The 16,051-nt window shown below is 33.7% G+C and overlaps 1 protein-coding gene across 2 annotated transcripts in view; it reads left to right on the forward strand.

The window, feature by feature from the left end:
• The window catches only part of LOC134527934 (protein dopey-1 homolog), a 195,259-nt gene that overhangs the window by 3,167 nt on the left and 176,041 nt on the right, over positions 1 to 16,051 (forward strand). For both annotated transcript variants that reach the window (XM_063360975.1, XM_063360976.1), the window contains exons 2-4: positions 8,053 to 8,177; positions 10,029 to 10,119; positions 12,349 to 12,535. In XM_063360975.1, coding sequence (XP_063217045.1) covers positions 8,122 to 8,177; positions 10,029 to 10,119; positions 12,349 to 12,535 — 334 coding nt within the window. In that variant the 5' untranslated portion in view covers positions 8,053 to 8,121. The remainder of the gene's footprint in view (positions 1 to 8,052; positions 8,178 to 10,028; positions 10,120 to 12,348; positions 12,536 to 16,051) is intronic.

A 16,051-nucleotide genomic window follows, 5' to 3' on the forward strand; every position in this document is an offset into this window, starting at 1 on the left:
GATACTAAACTTTTACCCCAGTTTGTATCCCAGATAATATGCTGCATTGCTATATAGAACTCGAAACCGGCAGGGTGAAATGTGTTCAACACATACTAAATCACATTAGTGTATTGGTATGGCATTCCACATAACACAATGCTTTGTATATCATGGTATACTGCAATTGAATTTATGAACATATGTCAATAAATATCATATCATATCATATCATACATACATATCTTGTATGTATGAAACCAAATGTTTGCTGTATGTACATTTAGATATAACCTGTATAAATGACCAAATATCTAAGCAGATGTTAGCAATAGGTGTACTTTCTTTGCGACAGTTCATTAATAATGACCATGTGTACATGTGTACATGTGTACATGTTTTTTATGATAAGTTGGATGATACATACTTTTTAAACAAGAGACATATCCAAAATATAACAATTCAAGGATAAACATCCTGTAATATCCTTATGTGCCACAGGGAAATAAATTTTTAAATGTTGATGCTTAATTCATCTCCGTTTTATAGAGCTGATCAACTACACTTCTTTGAAAGTATTAAAATACACACAATTTATAGTAACTGTTTTGTGGTCAGATCAAAAATCAGAGTAAGGAAAGTTAACCAAAAGCTATGCGGGTCATTCCATGTAATAGGGCAAATATATATTGTGAGACAGCTGTAAAAAATTTTTTTTTGAAAATGGTTTTTATTTAGTCAAAGTGAACCAGAAGACCTCAGTAACTGACTACTTATATGGGCAGTGAACAATATTGAATTTCAACACATTTATAAAATAAAATATTTCTCTCTGATGTGAGGGAATGATGGGTGAGGGAATGACGTGTGAGGGAATGATAAATGTAGAATGAGGGAATGATTCAGTTCTGATATTCTGGTTTCCTTGGCAACATGTTTGTTTCTTAACCAAAGTTACATAATTTTCAATTGAATAATGTACAACTTTCAATATTAAAATACTATTTTAAGCATAATCAGTTGCTAAAACAGCATGTAATCAGTCTCGTGAGTTTGCTATACCAAGTTTAAATTACAATTTGAATCTAGTTTTACAAACTACGTACACTATATTTATCTTACCACAAATTACAATATCTGAAGGGAAAATAAAGCCTTGGCATGTCATTAGAAGACTCGAATTGGGTCTTTAAATTTATATAAAATCCTACACCCTTTGTTAATAACAATAGGAGTTGTGACAGTGGCAACAATTTGTTTAACAGATACAAAACATACATCATTTTCATCTACATAAAATAATGTATTGTCCCCACAAGAATTTTTCAAAAACATGACTTCGATTTCATTGTTTTGTACACAACTTTGGATAATTCCCAGGAACTGGCAAATTTTTTGTTGTGTTCTTTTTCTTCTTGTCACTGCTAAAACGAACTAGGACAAAACTTCCGAGTGGAAGAGAGTTTTTGGTCCCTAGATTATCATCTTCATCCGATGATGAATAGACATCTTCATATCGGAGGTTTTTCTTTGAGCCTAACAAAACAGATTTGTCAGTCTCTGTAGGTAGAAAAAGTATATTACCTTTATTGGGGTTTCTGGAAGAAGGACCAGATGTTTTGCTTTCTGGTTTGTCTTGCATTACATTACTGGTAGCTGCAGATGTTTCAAGTTGAAAACCTTTGCCCAAGTGGAAGTGAGAGCATTCACTTTTGCATTCAAAACAACTTAAACTTCTGAAATGTAGAACTGGAAAAGCCGAATTGAACATAACCTGATGCACTTTCAATGTGCCGGCGAAACACTTAACATTTCCTGCATGTTTGGCTAGATCTTCCATTGCACTAATGTCTTTGTGTTGAATTTCAAAAATCTTCACACTGGGATAATGCTGTTTCAGTACATTTGCAAGGCACTCAAAATTTTCAACATATTTGCCTTGCGCAACTATGCGGTCAGCAGTTCATTTCAACGTTCCCCCAATACCATCAGGAGCACCTTTACCGTGCCCTGACTCGGTGTAGTTCAAAGTAAAAATTGAAATGTTGGGAAATATATGACTTAGTTTTTTTTATATGCAGAACATTGTTTTATTCCTATACTGTGTAACAACTCACATCACTTGTATGTGTATGTTTGTCAAGTTGATATTTTGTTGGAATGCCCACTCGAAAACAGGCTTAAGATGAGCCCAAACCGAAAATGCATCATGTCTCAATGACTTGCTCAATGAATAAAATGGATGTGCCTTGACACAGGACGAATGTTTGCCTTCAATTTTCTTGTTTAAGATAAAGTACACCAGTGTGAAGGGTAATTTGTTCCCTTCCTTCACCAAAATGAACAGCCTGTATTTCTTCACTGAATTTGCAATTATAGTTCTCACTAAAGTCTATATGAATAAATGCAGAACTTTCATCCAACCGATTTTTTGCTGCATTTAGAGTCTTGTACTGGTGTGCAATATTTCCTATATGGAGAAGGTATCTAGGAAAGATAGTTTCCAGCTCAGTTACCAATGATCATCAATAATAAACTCTTCTTTTAATGGTTTACTTACCTTCTTTTTTTGGCCTTTAACCTCTATCCATTGCACTTTTACCATCCACTTTTTTACTTTGACTTCTTGCTCAGGATCTATGATTTCATAGTAAATAGTCTTGCTCTTGCAAGCATTGCATTTTCTCTGAAGACAAGCTAAATTGTCTTTGCAACAACAAAGCTCTCTTACCAAGTCCGATGGTTTCTTGTGTACATTGGACATCATTCCCTCACAACACTCATCATTCCCTCATAGTGAGGGAATGATGGTGAGGGAATGATGAAATTGTAGTTAACTGTTCCTCAAACACAGCAGGTTGAACTTGTTAAACTTTTCCTTACAGTTTGGGGAAATACCCATTTATTGTTACGTAAAACTATTAAAACTAAATTTTTTACTTTACTTACAGCTGATTAATGATTTGTGAGGGAATGATGAGTAGAAAAAATACTCATGAAATTTCAAAACTTATTGAATTTATAAAAAATTAATAATCACCATTGAGCCTGAAACTATCACAGCTTCACATCAACAACTAAGATAGCTATCTACTGACTCACTAGCAATGGCCTTCATAGGCATCTACTGACCAGAAAATTAGTTAACATCGAGATGTGAGGGAATGATACCCGAACATGGGGACATAATTTAACTTTTTTTATTTTTATGACAATAGGTAGGAAAAATGAAATGTACACATTTTCTAAAACTTTTAATTGTTTGGATTAACCCTAATAATTATGAAATCTCATTGCTCATAACTTTCAAAAAGAAATTGTGTCACAACATGTTAACTGTGGTTGGGGAACAGTGAGGGAATGATATTTCCAGGCTAAACTATTTTTTTAAATACATTTTTTTTAAATTATCTGACATTTCAAGTTTACTGTCTTTTAAAACAATTTATAGTACATTATTAAAAAAATTGTCACGTTTATTGGACAATATTTTATTTAAGAAATGAGGCTGGGATATGAAATTTCCCCTTTTGCGTGAAATGACCCATGCGTCGAATTGGGCCAAAGGTAGAATTCAAAACATCATAAACAATTTCTACTGACAATTTATTCTCCTACCATAAACGTACAACTGTTTGTACTCTAAGCTTATCAACTGTATACTTGATTATTCATTCACAATTTTACCATTACCAGCGGACTTCCACAATATGGTTAGAAAAATATGAAATATCAAAAAAAAATAACCTCAACAATTTTTGCATAGATTTTTAGAATTGATAACCAACTTTATATCTTCACTATTTGCCTAGCACCAGGATATTTAAATAATTTTGCATAAATAAATTCAGATCCACCAATAACATTTCTAAAAACTAAATAACAATTTGTTAACAAGTGAGAGAGAAATTATTAAAAAAAATTCCTTAAACATCTTTCTTAAATAGTTTATAAAAAAATCTAAAACATCAGAAGTTTATTTGGGGTCTCTCAAAATGTATTCTCTGGAAAGGCAAATATAACCACTGGCTTTATAAACAGCACATTTCTAGGAATGATGACAGTTTTCTTCTTTAACGAATATAGGTAATCATGATTGTTGCAAAACTGTCCGAAGCCGGGAGCTTGCTAAGGCATCATATTTCCTCTTCCATGATCAAGTAACAGCATTCATAGTCTTGCTAAAAATTCAGATGGACCAACACCACCAAAAAAATTGGAGCAGACAGTACTTACAGTTCTTTGCGTCGTATTTGCGGGATTGAAACTCGCAAATTTGAACTTTCTCATCGTCACTAATAACAAACTATTTAAAATGAAAGCCATCTGTTTCCTGTACTGCAAGGCTGAGCATTTGTGCTCCCAAGTCTTCGTCTGCCTCAACACACAAACTAACAGACCACATTTCCCTGCTTGCGCCGCGGCTGGTAAGCGATTACACCAGCTGACCGCTTAACTCACTTCAAGGCAGCTACACATCCACCACGCATAAGCTGACGTCACAGGCCAGCCTGCTGAGTTGTTCTTGCATGCAACAAAATGGCTGCCAAAACTTGCGTGTGTACTAGCTCCCAAGTCAACCTTAGCGTGGGCCATCATAGGTGTCGCTACAGTTTGCAAATACACTTTTAGCATGCTTCATGCTAGAAGCCGTCCAGTCAAGTGCAGGCTCAGTTTAGGTTAAATTTGCCAAAGATAAAGTTCACTTTTTACTTTTAAACCTCTTTAAAACTTAACATACAAACATCGCTAACTTTACCATTAAAATAAATCACTAAACAAAATTATACCAATTAATTAATAATAAAATCTAAAAATATATATATGATCTAAAAAATTTAATTTACAAGGAAAAACTTAAATTCTTAATAAGGCCAGGGAACTAGCCATACTGTTGGCAAACTACTTTAGACTGAAGTACGCTACAATTATTAGCCAACCTTCAGCTTCTTATGTTTGTGCTTAATTTCCTACTATATTTAGTTAAGTGAGGAATTCTGTAAAACATTTAAATATGCTAAACTTAATTTATAAATGAGGTATGGTTTTTTGTACTGTTTTATTTATAGTTTAATAAAATTAAGTGTGAAAGGAAAGAAATGTATTTTAGAACCATTGATTGGGGTAATTTTTCCAGACATGCCTGGGACAATTTAATTATGCTGTATAAGATTTGTGCTTTGGAATTTATAATAGTAATTGCCTAAATCATGTCTGGAAATAATTATTAAATGTGGATGTACACACATGCATGTTTTTTGATTTCTTCTATATCTATAAAAATTAGTTAGTGTTGGTGCTGGCAGTTTTAAATAAATTAATTTATGAAAATAAAAATAGCAAAGAAATTAACTGGTAGTTTTAATAATGTATAAAAATAAAAGTATTAAAAATATAAAAATAAGTTTTTTATTCTGTTTAAATATACATTTTTAAAAAAATGTATTAGTATGTTATAAAATTGTAGGTTTATTTAGTTTTTGAAAAATCAAGTTAATCGTAATGTTTGTTATAAACAACCTTCTTTGTGCATTGTATTGTAGAAAAACATAAGAGTAGTTTACTGATAATAATTTACACATCATTGATCTAACATTCACAACCTACAATAATGAATGATATATTTTGTGTAGTCTGTTGAGTGTTATCACAAATCTACAATTCTCAGATACCTACCAGAGGACGAGCAGATGCCTGAATACACAATTAACTTTCTTTTGAGTTTTGTGTAAAATAAAAAGTTAATGTTCTTTCATCTGGCATTCTATTGTTTGGCATGTTCTGTAACCCGGCACCAATCTAGCCACTTGCTTTCAATTTTTTCAGGTGGATTCCAGTGTTGATCTATCTTTACAGTCTTTTTTTTTCATTTCAGTACAGAGTTTTCTTGTTTCTAGTGGGTTAGATGTCACATTTCATCGGTATACATCAGTTGTATTCCTGTTGAAGCTGTATGTCTTTTGTTAGTCCGGCATGGCCATATTCCTGAATGTGTTGGATTAAAGACCTTTTACTGAACGTTTTTGATACTCAAAGCCCTGTGTAAGAATTTGGTATAGCATAATATGTTTAGAGTAGTGTTACGTTAAGGCAGTGTAGGTAAATAAGATTAAATACATAAATACTACCGTTGACATTACACACTGCTGTAACAGTGGACCTTTTAGTTTCACAAGGACATGAGGAATGAACAGAAACAAGGTGTGATTCCGTCTGAATATAATAACTCTATATTTATTGAAATGATGAAATTTATAACAGTTGAATGAGAGACAAAAATATATAAGAGGTATTAAATTGCATTAAAATATAATTTCAATTACATAATTAAAAAAAAGCTTTCGGATATGTTAAAAATTTGGGGCCGGCCCTATTTAGATTATTAAAGGTTTCATTTAATAAAAATGAACAAAATCAATTTAAAAAAATACAAAGAGTCACAAACAATCCCAATGTAAGCGCTTAAAGTGAAGAACGAAAGTTTTATATAGTTCTTATCTCTTCAAACGTAGTAATTTAATGATATTCCCAAGGTTCATAAATATTGTAGGACCGGAGGTCTGATGCTCGCTGGCCGGAGTCCAGCAGTCAACATGGCGTCAGGGCACCTGTTTGTTGGAGAGGGAGTGTGCGAGAATGCGGCTAGGTCCGCATCCGGCTCTTGGACCTGTCTGTGAACAGTCCAAATCAAACATGATCAGAACTGGTATGCAGATAGCAAACTGGGCAGAAAATGCCTGCAAAAAGATAAAGGGAGGTCGGGGAATAAAACTGCTAGGAACCTACCAGACAGGGAAGGTAGCTTCTAGAGCCCGAAGCGTAGCACGTCCGGATCTGAAGATCGCGGAATCGCGGGTGTCGCGGGCGTTTCCATAATTTGAAAAAAAAATTATTAAAAAAAAACTACTATGCTGTGTACAGACGGACTAATCTACTTAAAGTAATTTATAGGGATACCATCCCTTGTCTAACTGACTACATCTTCGCTTACGGCCGGACAGAAGTCTTGCTGTGCGTCTAACCGATCCACCGATAATCTAATGCAGTCCGTCTGGAATTGCGACGCGAAGTGTCCCCGGAGGGGCCGCGTCTCTTAATTAAAAGGAATAACTCAATCAAAAGGTGGGGGGCAGACTTTGGCGTCTGGACCGAAAAGTTCCAAAGTTCTAGAGATGGAGGGACAGGAGAGAACTCTGGCGGCTGGCAAAAAGATTACAGAGTACCGCATACGATGGAAGTCGCCAGAGGGCAGTGGCGTAGCGCGGGCATTCGAAACTCCAGGGGAGGTAACTCTCGAAATCGCTGCTAGAGTGCGGGAGCGGTACGTTAGGAGCGCTGTGCCTATACCTTGACTGGTCGGGGTCATTGGCACCGGTCATTGCTCTGGCCAGTGTTCCCAGGGAAGCCTGAAGGGGGAGAGGGTGAAATCTTGCTATGTCGTCTGGGAATAGCATCATGTGGACGGTCCCGAGGCATCACAGAGGACTGTAATATGCTTCTCAACGTGCTTCCAGACAGCTTACCTATGCTTGCCTGTGAGAAATGAAAGTTGCTAGTGGTGGACTTTGGGTAGCGATCGCTAGCATGAAAAGTCATACTGTTCCAGGGAGAAAATGTGATGCAAACTGCGGCCGAGGTGCTGCAATAACCAATCGTTAGCAAAAGTATCTGATTGGGCCTGCGAACAAGCGCAGGTGCACTGGGTTGCACAAGATTACGTCGGAGAGTACATTAATGAAATCAAAATTAAATGAAATTAAAAATGCTATTTATTTTTGGGTTTCCTTCTTTAAAAATTAAAAAATAAATTTAAAATTCAAAACTTGTGCCCGAAAATTTATGATAAACGGCACAGTAGTAATAAATCATTTTGAATGATAACAAGTTTGGTCACTTTTAACATGCGCTGATGAATCTTGCTGCTTGTTTAAGTTTTGGAACAGCACATGCATGTCAAGTTTGTGATAGCAGCATTCCTGCTTGTAGCTTGGTTTTGGCTGGGATTGAACCTAGTTTCTTTTGCGGTCTGCTTGTTGTGGCTCAGAGGGTTTGAGTGTACGTTCCACTTTGCAGACAGGAATGAGGAAGAACAAGAGGTGGTGACCATTCGCGAAGCAGCTCGCAGCGGGTGGTGAAGCAGCCATGGGTTCTCTAGCCCTCGAAGAATACGAGCTGATGAAGGACTCCAAGTACAGGGTGTAAGTACTGTCATGTTTTATTGCGGTTGGTACACACAGCAATTTGTTTTGTACGTCTGGAAGTAAACATAGCATCAGTGTGAGCATATGCATACAATTTTAATAATTTTTACTAGTTTAAACCTCTATATATCTAACTCTTCCATTTTGTGTCTGTTAAATTGTTGTATTTTTATGCCATAATTTTTTATTTATGACAATTTGTTTGGATGTTCAACTATATCAGCATCCCATGTTTGTTCTGAGGCAAATTTGGTCTCCAGATATATGTAAGGTACCTACTTCTTATCTGCTATTTGTGAAACTTCAAGCAAATATTCACAATTAACATTTTTGCTTGACTAATTGCTTTTGGGTCACCCACTATAATTTATTTTCTGAGCTCCCACAGCTCGATAATATGTACAAACAAAATTGTTTTAATCTCGTTTTCTAAAATTTTGTATTGAAAATCGGCTGTTAGTAAAAAATAAAACAGAATTCAACATGGGCAGTGAAACTGAGCCTTAATAATATTACCTGTTCTCAGTGAAGTGAAGTCTCTCCCTACATTTTTTTGCTTCAACATTTGTGGGTTGACAGTCTTTGTATATGTATTTGTATTTAATGAAGAATTGCCAACTGAGGAAATTGCTCACGTCATTTATTTATCTGCATGTTTTAAATCACAAAACCCCATTTTGAAAACTAAATCATAATGTATTATCTATGATTGTTATTTTTTATAAAATGTAATAATGGAACTGGCGGTGGCTGTTAAAGTAAAAAAAATTATCAGATCTTAAAATATCACTAATCTGATAACAAATTATGTATATATTTACTGCAAAGTTTTAAAGCTGGGTATAATTTATGTATTTAATTTTTTTTTTACATAAGCTATTGCTAGATACACAGTATGTCTCTAGTTACTAAATTTTGTGGTTTTATTTTTAGGTAAATTTCATTTTTAATACAGAAGAGCTGTGTTACTGTTTTTATTTTCAGACAGTGTCTTAATTCATAAAAATATGTGTATCATTCAACAAATATAATTTAAAATATTTCTTAGTACTTATTCCAACAAAATAGTCACCTTTTATCTGACACATTATGCACTTATAGCTTAAAACCATTAGTTCCTAATAAGTATGTTTAAAATAGAACTACTGAGAAAAATAAAAATAAATAGGCACATTTTCGTGTGTTGAATAAATTTGCTTTTAATGTAATGTAATTTAACATGTTCCTAAAAAGAGATGCAAGATCAAACAACATTAAAATTACATTTTTTCCAATCCAGGAACATAGAAATCATGCATTTTGGTACAAATAACGCAAAATAAATTACTTTTAATGAATTTTCCATCATAAAAGACAACATTTTAAAATGTGAGTTAAGATTTTGCAACTGCTGATTGATTTCATGGCTTTAGTTACATTTTGGTGCTAAATGGTATATTAACTTGAATTTTGGTGTTATATGTTGTACTGAAATGCTTTACGATGTTAGTTCGGTTTTATCGCAATTCACAATATAATCTTGTCTCTAGTCCTAGCTAAACCTTGATAATGCAAAAAAAAAAAAAAAAAAAAAAAAAAGGAATCAAGCCAAAATCTGTTGTGTGAGTCATGCTGAGGTTTGGCTTCGAACCACTGGTGCTTTGCTTTCCATTTGATCCATCAAGACTACCAAGGACTGTGTGTACTTCATTTTGTCTGCAACGCAGAGTGCCCAAATACTGTGAAATAGACAGTGTTATCTAAGTAAAAAATCTGTTGGAGGCTGTCCAGAGTGTTTCTCAGTAATAATGAAACTTTGTTAAAGGTTTTAAAGAAAATTTTCCCATTTTAACTGATCTTTTGTTATAGGTACGTGTCTGCTGTGGATAAAGCCTTGAAAAGCTTTGAGTACACTAGTGAATGGGCTGACTTGATATCTGCGTTAGGGAAATTGAATAAGGTAATTCATATTATTCTGAATAAAGTTGTCTGTTTATAGGAAACAAAATAATGCTGTATTTTTGCATTACTTGATTGCTGTTATGGAAGTTTGTTTCATGTGTAATTTATGGGATGAATACTGCATGTATTGTAGTGCTTGTTTTTGCAATGTTTTAAAGTATCTGGTTTTTAGGCCTTATTTATTACTTTTAACTTAACACAACTATTTGGAGTTTGTTGTCCATAATGATATTAAGTAGTGTTGAGAATTTATGATACTCAAACTACTGACATAGAACAAAGGTAATTAGGTAGTAAACTATCTATTTATACATTTGCAAAGTAGCATTGCAAGCCCTTACCCTCTCAACATATAAAACATTGGCATAAATAATTTTATTATGATTTGTGACCATATTCAGTTCTTGGTTAGGTTTTCTGTTTCTGTGTTTTATGTTTCAGAGGTAGTCATATGTTAGCAATCTGTTGTTATGCTCACCTTTCTCATTAGTTCATGTTGTTAAGTATGTTTGATAATTTATTTAATTCAAACTTATAAAGCAGCTAAAAGTTATTACCTATTTTGCTGGTTGGTGAATTTTCAGGTGTATTCATGTATAATTCTTTGCTTATTTTTCTATTTTTCTTTGAAAGCAGAGTGATGCAGTGTTGACAGTAAATTACACATGTTGAAGAGAGAAAGAGAGAGGCTGGTGTGCCCTGAAGGGCAAGAGACAGAGAGACAGACAGTAACAGTAGTTCCCCGCCGAGCATGGGAACTCAAGGACAAATATATCATTAGAATTGGAAAGAGAATGAGAAGGGAAAGTCCCTGGTTATATATATGTAAACTTTTTTAATGTAAGCATCTTGTAGCCTGATTAACTGATTTGGTAAAGTGTGTTTGGTTCTGAGGTACACATGACCACCTCCCTCCTTTGTGGATGGAGGTAGTAGGTTAGTTCAGTTCTCGTTGTGGGGTCGTGGGGCAGAAAGGTTGCTGTCGGACGATAGCCCGAAAAGTAAGGCGGATCACACACAGAATCAGACTAGAGAAGTGACAGCACACAATGCCACACAGCAACTTAACACCGTATTTCCATTATTTCTTCTCGTATTCTTGAAATCAAATTGTATTCGTAATATGCCTTCAAAGATGACTAATATAAAATAGGTATTTCCTGTACTAAAAATACTAATCAATCTGCATCCAGCTCCATAATGAGAAGAAATGAAATGAAATGAAAAACTGTTTTTATCTAGTCAGCTATAAACACACTACCATAGATTAAATAAGGGTATGCACACTTCACCATGCCTCTGTTGACAATTTTTTTTATAATCATCCATGCGCAGAACACTTTAGCTTTAGCCATCAGACAGTTTGCTTGCGATGAATTTGGAGCAGTCCTTCAATGTTACCACCTTGTGTCTTATCACGACGGTTCTGTGGCATTATGCCAAGTCTGATTCTGTGTGCATTACATACATGGAAGTCAACTACAATCAGACAAAATATTGTGTCATGTCGTGCCTCATACTATGTGTGCCTGGCCTAAAGGTTAAAAGAGAGTTGAGAGGTGATTTATAGAATAATAATAGCTTTGTTGTTTTAGGATGTTTTGGTGGAAGTTGAAAAGAGAATAGTTTGTGGAATCAACAAAGTTCTGTGATGTTATTGTAAGAAGTCTGGAACAGTGCTGTGATCAGAAAATGGTGGTCAGTGTGACTTGTGAAATTTTCCTTAAGGAAGAATAAAAAGCGTTAATGGTTGTTTGAGGGACTTTATTTCTGTAATCAATCTTCAACAGTAGCAATATTTTTAGGACTTAAATATATTTTTGGTGCCCAGTAATTTCTTCAAGTTTTCATGTATGTGCAATTCAGATCCAAGTTAGCTGGTGAGGTCTTGATTGTAATAGCAATATCTCAACTTTTGTAGGCAAATACTGTACATATTACATGCTTTTATAAAGGCACATGAACTATTACCCTATTTTAATTGACAGAATGTTATTATTGCCTTAAATCATTTGTTTTTATTATTTAATAGTTAATAGTGGTTTTACCAGTACAGTTTAGTGGTTGATGTATATGCAATCTTGTTGTATTGTAGTGAGCATTCCAACATTTATAAAGCTTAACTTCCAGAAATTAGCCTCTTTTAAGTGTAGTTTTAAATTCTCTACATTGATATGTACAAGCGTGGCTAGTGTCTCGTAATGCGCTGGACTGCCGACTGTTGAAGGTGTTGCTGACGTACATGAAGTTCCCTGTGATACCCCGCCGCATCAAGATCAGCAAGCGCCTGGCACAATGCATGCACCCCGCCCTCCCCTCTGGAGTGCACCTGAAGGCCCTCGAGACCTACGACATCATCTTCAAGTGCATGGGGACAAACAGGCTGAGTCAGGAACTGTTCATCTACAGCTCAGGTATAGCAGCAGTCTTTTTTTTTTTTTATTAGGATTCAGTTTTAGGGTGGTTCATTTCTGAGATATTCTCATTTGAAATTTGAATGTTGTGTGTTACATCTTATTTAAAATTTTGCTGCTGGATATGTACAGTGAAAGGTCTGAAACCCGGCATTCTATGGTTTTGTACATTCTGTAGTCCGGCACCAATCTTGCAGGGTTTGTGAATATTCAAAAAAAAACATTCTATATTCAGTTCAACATTTATCTAATAATTTATTTTAATTATTCCTTATCAATAGATACAGCAACTGAAAGTCATTGAAAAAAATTTAGAATGAAAGGACTGTAACATGAATGAAGCCAAAGAGATTACTTGAGAAATTTAAATATTTTGTCTGCATCATTTTTGTATGTAAAAAATAGGCCTGTGCAGATATTTGAATTTTCAATTACGAACAATAAACTATTCGTATTTGATTCAACCTCAAATACTAACACTTGGAAATAAAAAAAATATTTGTTTGCTTACAAATATTTCACATAGCATACCTCGTGAGTTTGTTGTACACAAACATTCACTGTTCAGGTTGAGTCATCTAAACGATAAAAATACCCTTTTTTTTCATGTTTTAATGGGACTTCATAATCAAAAACATGGACAATAAGTGATGTTTTAAACATGCAACAAGTATTCATAAGTATTTGTTCACTATTGTCTTGCTAAACAGTAATGGAAAAATAACATGAATGTTCCAAAACACATAATTTTTTGTTATTTATAACTTGAAAACATTATGATTTGTATTTGTTTCATCACATGCATCCATGGGTGCACTCAAATCATGCACGCAAAATGTTTTGGAGGGAAAAAAATATAAAAAAACTTCAATCATAGACTACAGCACCACAAAATACGGACACACTAATGAAATGGCCATTGAAAGAAGTAAATGTTTTGAACTGCATATAAATTGATAGTTACAATCAATCCAATACAATGGAAGACAGCTTACTTACTGTATTTATCAATGATAAAACAGACATTGCAACTCAAAAAAAAAAATGTAAATAATGGTTTTGGGATTCAGATAAAATTAGTAGAAATTGTGTTTATAATATTGCTGAACTAAAGTACCGCTTACTTGTTGCTGTTAACACTGAAAATGTGTTAATCACTAGGTTTTAAATATGTAAATATAAGCTTATTTAGTCACTAATTTGGAAACATAACATTTTTCATGAAATGGTTTGCATTGGATATCATGGTACCTATTTCGCAGTTCACAAAATATTTTCTGGGTCAATATGTAGAAGGTTCTAGAAAAAACTGAAATGAAAGGTTGGTCAGGTTAGCTTAGCTTAGCTTAGCTGGATAACTAAAAGCAATTTTTTCTTTCATGATTAAAAAATTAAACAAACATTTGATATATAATTGTTGTAACTGACTTAATGTAACCAACATTTCACTTTGCTATTCTTTGTCTTTTCTCCCAGAAGCCAAAACACTGCAAATTACTTGTCTTCCTATGTATTTGTTACATATTGTAAAAAAAAAAAAATTAGTGGTTTTTTTAATTCTCATTCTTACTATTCAAATTCTATATTCATATTCAAGAATCATTTTTTATTTGTAGTCTGTTTGAACTAAAAAAAACTGATATTCGCACAGGCCTAGTAACAAATAATTTATACAAATTATTCAAAAATTATCTATTTTTATGTATATAATAAATTTTATGACCAATGATATTCACTAACCGAACCCCTGCAAACGCTGTCCTGCCTGTGTATATTAATTTTAATTTTTATATCTAAAAATAATGGTTTATATTTGACCTAGAATCTATAATGTGTTATAAAAAAATTTGGAAAAATGAAAAATAACTTACAGATAACTAATCAAAGTCACAATCAGAATTTTTTATTATTTGTTGCTATGTGTTCTTTGAGTTATAGCAGAGTATATATGTATTATATACATAATTTGAGATATAAGACTTTCAAAGATAGTTCAGTTGTGTATTTTACAAAAATATTTAATGTATATTGACAGATTAGACATCCAAAGATAGTTCATCTATGTGTGATACAAATGTCATTTGCCTACAAATAAAAGAAATATAGTTATTCATAGTTGCAGTACACAGCATTGACCAGGCTGAACACAGGGTGATAACACTATCTGACAGTGTGGTGGACATACAGAAATGGCACACAATTACTGTTTGTATGTCTATGACCTATGATTTTCTGTGAGTGAACGGTTTAGAAGTTGATGTGCTGCAGCGCCATCTAGTGGCGAGTTATAGCTAAATGGATATCGCGAAAGTATTCTCAGTGTTCAAATATCTATTTATACCAATTTTCTTGGCAATTGGTTGAACTGTTCAGAAGTTGATGCGCAGCAGCATCATCTAGCAGGGAGTTACAAAAAAATGGATAGCATAAAAACTTTCTCCTTGAAAAACACTTCAATATGACAACTTTCAGGCAATCGGTCAAACGTTGTCGGAGTTTATCGACATCATACATACATGGCATGGGTACATTTCAACATCAATTCTATATATATAGATTTTAATGTAGTTATATCAAATTTTCTTTTGGCTTCTATGAAGTGTGAAAAAGTAATTTTCTCTATACTTTTAGATTTGATATTAAAGGTATTTCATATCCACAAATAATTTATTTAAAAAAAAAAGGTGGGGGGGGGGGGGGGATTTGCTGAAGTTTAGTTTACGTTCAGATCTTGCTGCAGGTTACCATTTCAGTAGAGTGTTTCCTTTTTTCTATCATGTTACATTTCATATTTCGCGAATACATTTCTGTAATGATTTTTTGAAGAGGACCAATGCTTGTCTGTATTTTTTCTTCCATAGAGAAAATTATTACAACTTGTTTTAAATACAATGGTACTTTTCTGGGTGATATAAAAGAATGTTCCAGTTTCAATGGTATTTTATAACAGTTTAATTTAGACTATTTACAACAAATCATACATCAAATTGAAGGTAAACTAACCAAGTGTTTCTTACTAATGTTAAATATGTGCATCTTTAGTTACATGACACACATCCAACCTAAAGTCCAATTCTTCCCACACTTTGGTTAACACGTCTGAAGTAATGGAAAAAATAGCCTCTTTTATTCTGTGTCTCAACTCTGGCAAATCATTAGGTAGTGGCAGAACATAAACACAATCTTTTATTAAGCTCTAAAGGCAATAATTGCATGATGTTATTAGCAAATTGCAGAATAAAAAATGCTTTACACTCAGGGGTTACCATTTTGCGTATGTGGCACTGAAAGTGAGAAAACAACAAAGCAGTACTCATGCATGCACTTATCTAAAACTTTTTGAGTTACTTTTTAATTGTGGCCTTGAACCAAAACTCTACAATGCTTACAACTGATGGGACATTCTTTTATGTATATGCTATATATTAATTTTTCTTTGATATTCCCACTAAAACAATATTGATGATATATAATCTGGGCTGGCTGTATATGGAAAGTTGTACAAATGGTTGCATG

This window comes from Bacillus rossius, chromosome 1 (genome assembly GCF_032445375.1).
Source record: "Bacillus rossius redtenbacheri isolate Brsri chromosome 1, Brsri_v3, whole genome shotgun sequence".
Classification (NCBI taxonomy): domain Eukaryota; kingdom Metazoa; phylum Arthropoda; class Insecta; order Phasmatodea; family Bacillidae; genus Bacillus; species Bacillus rossius.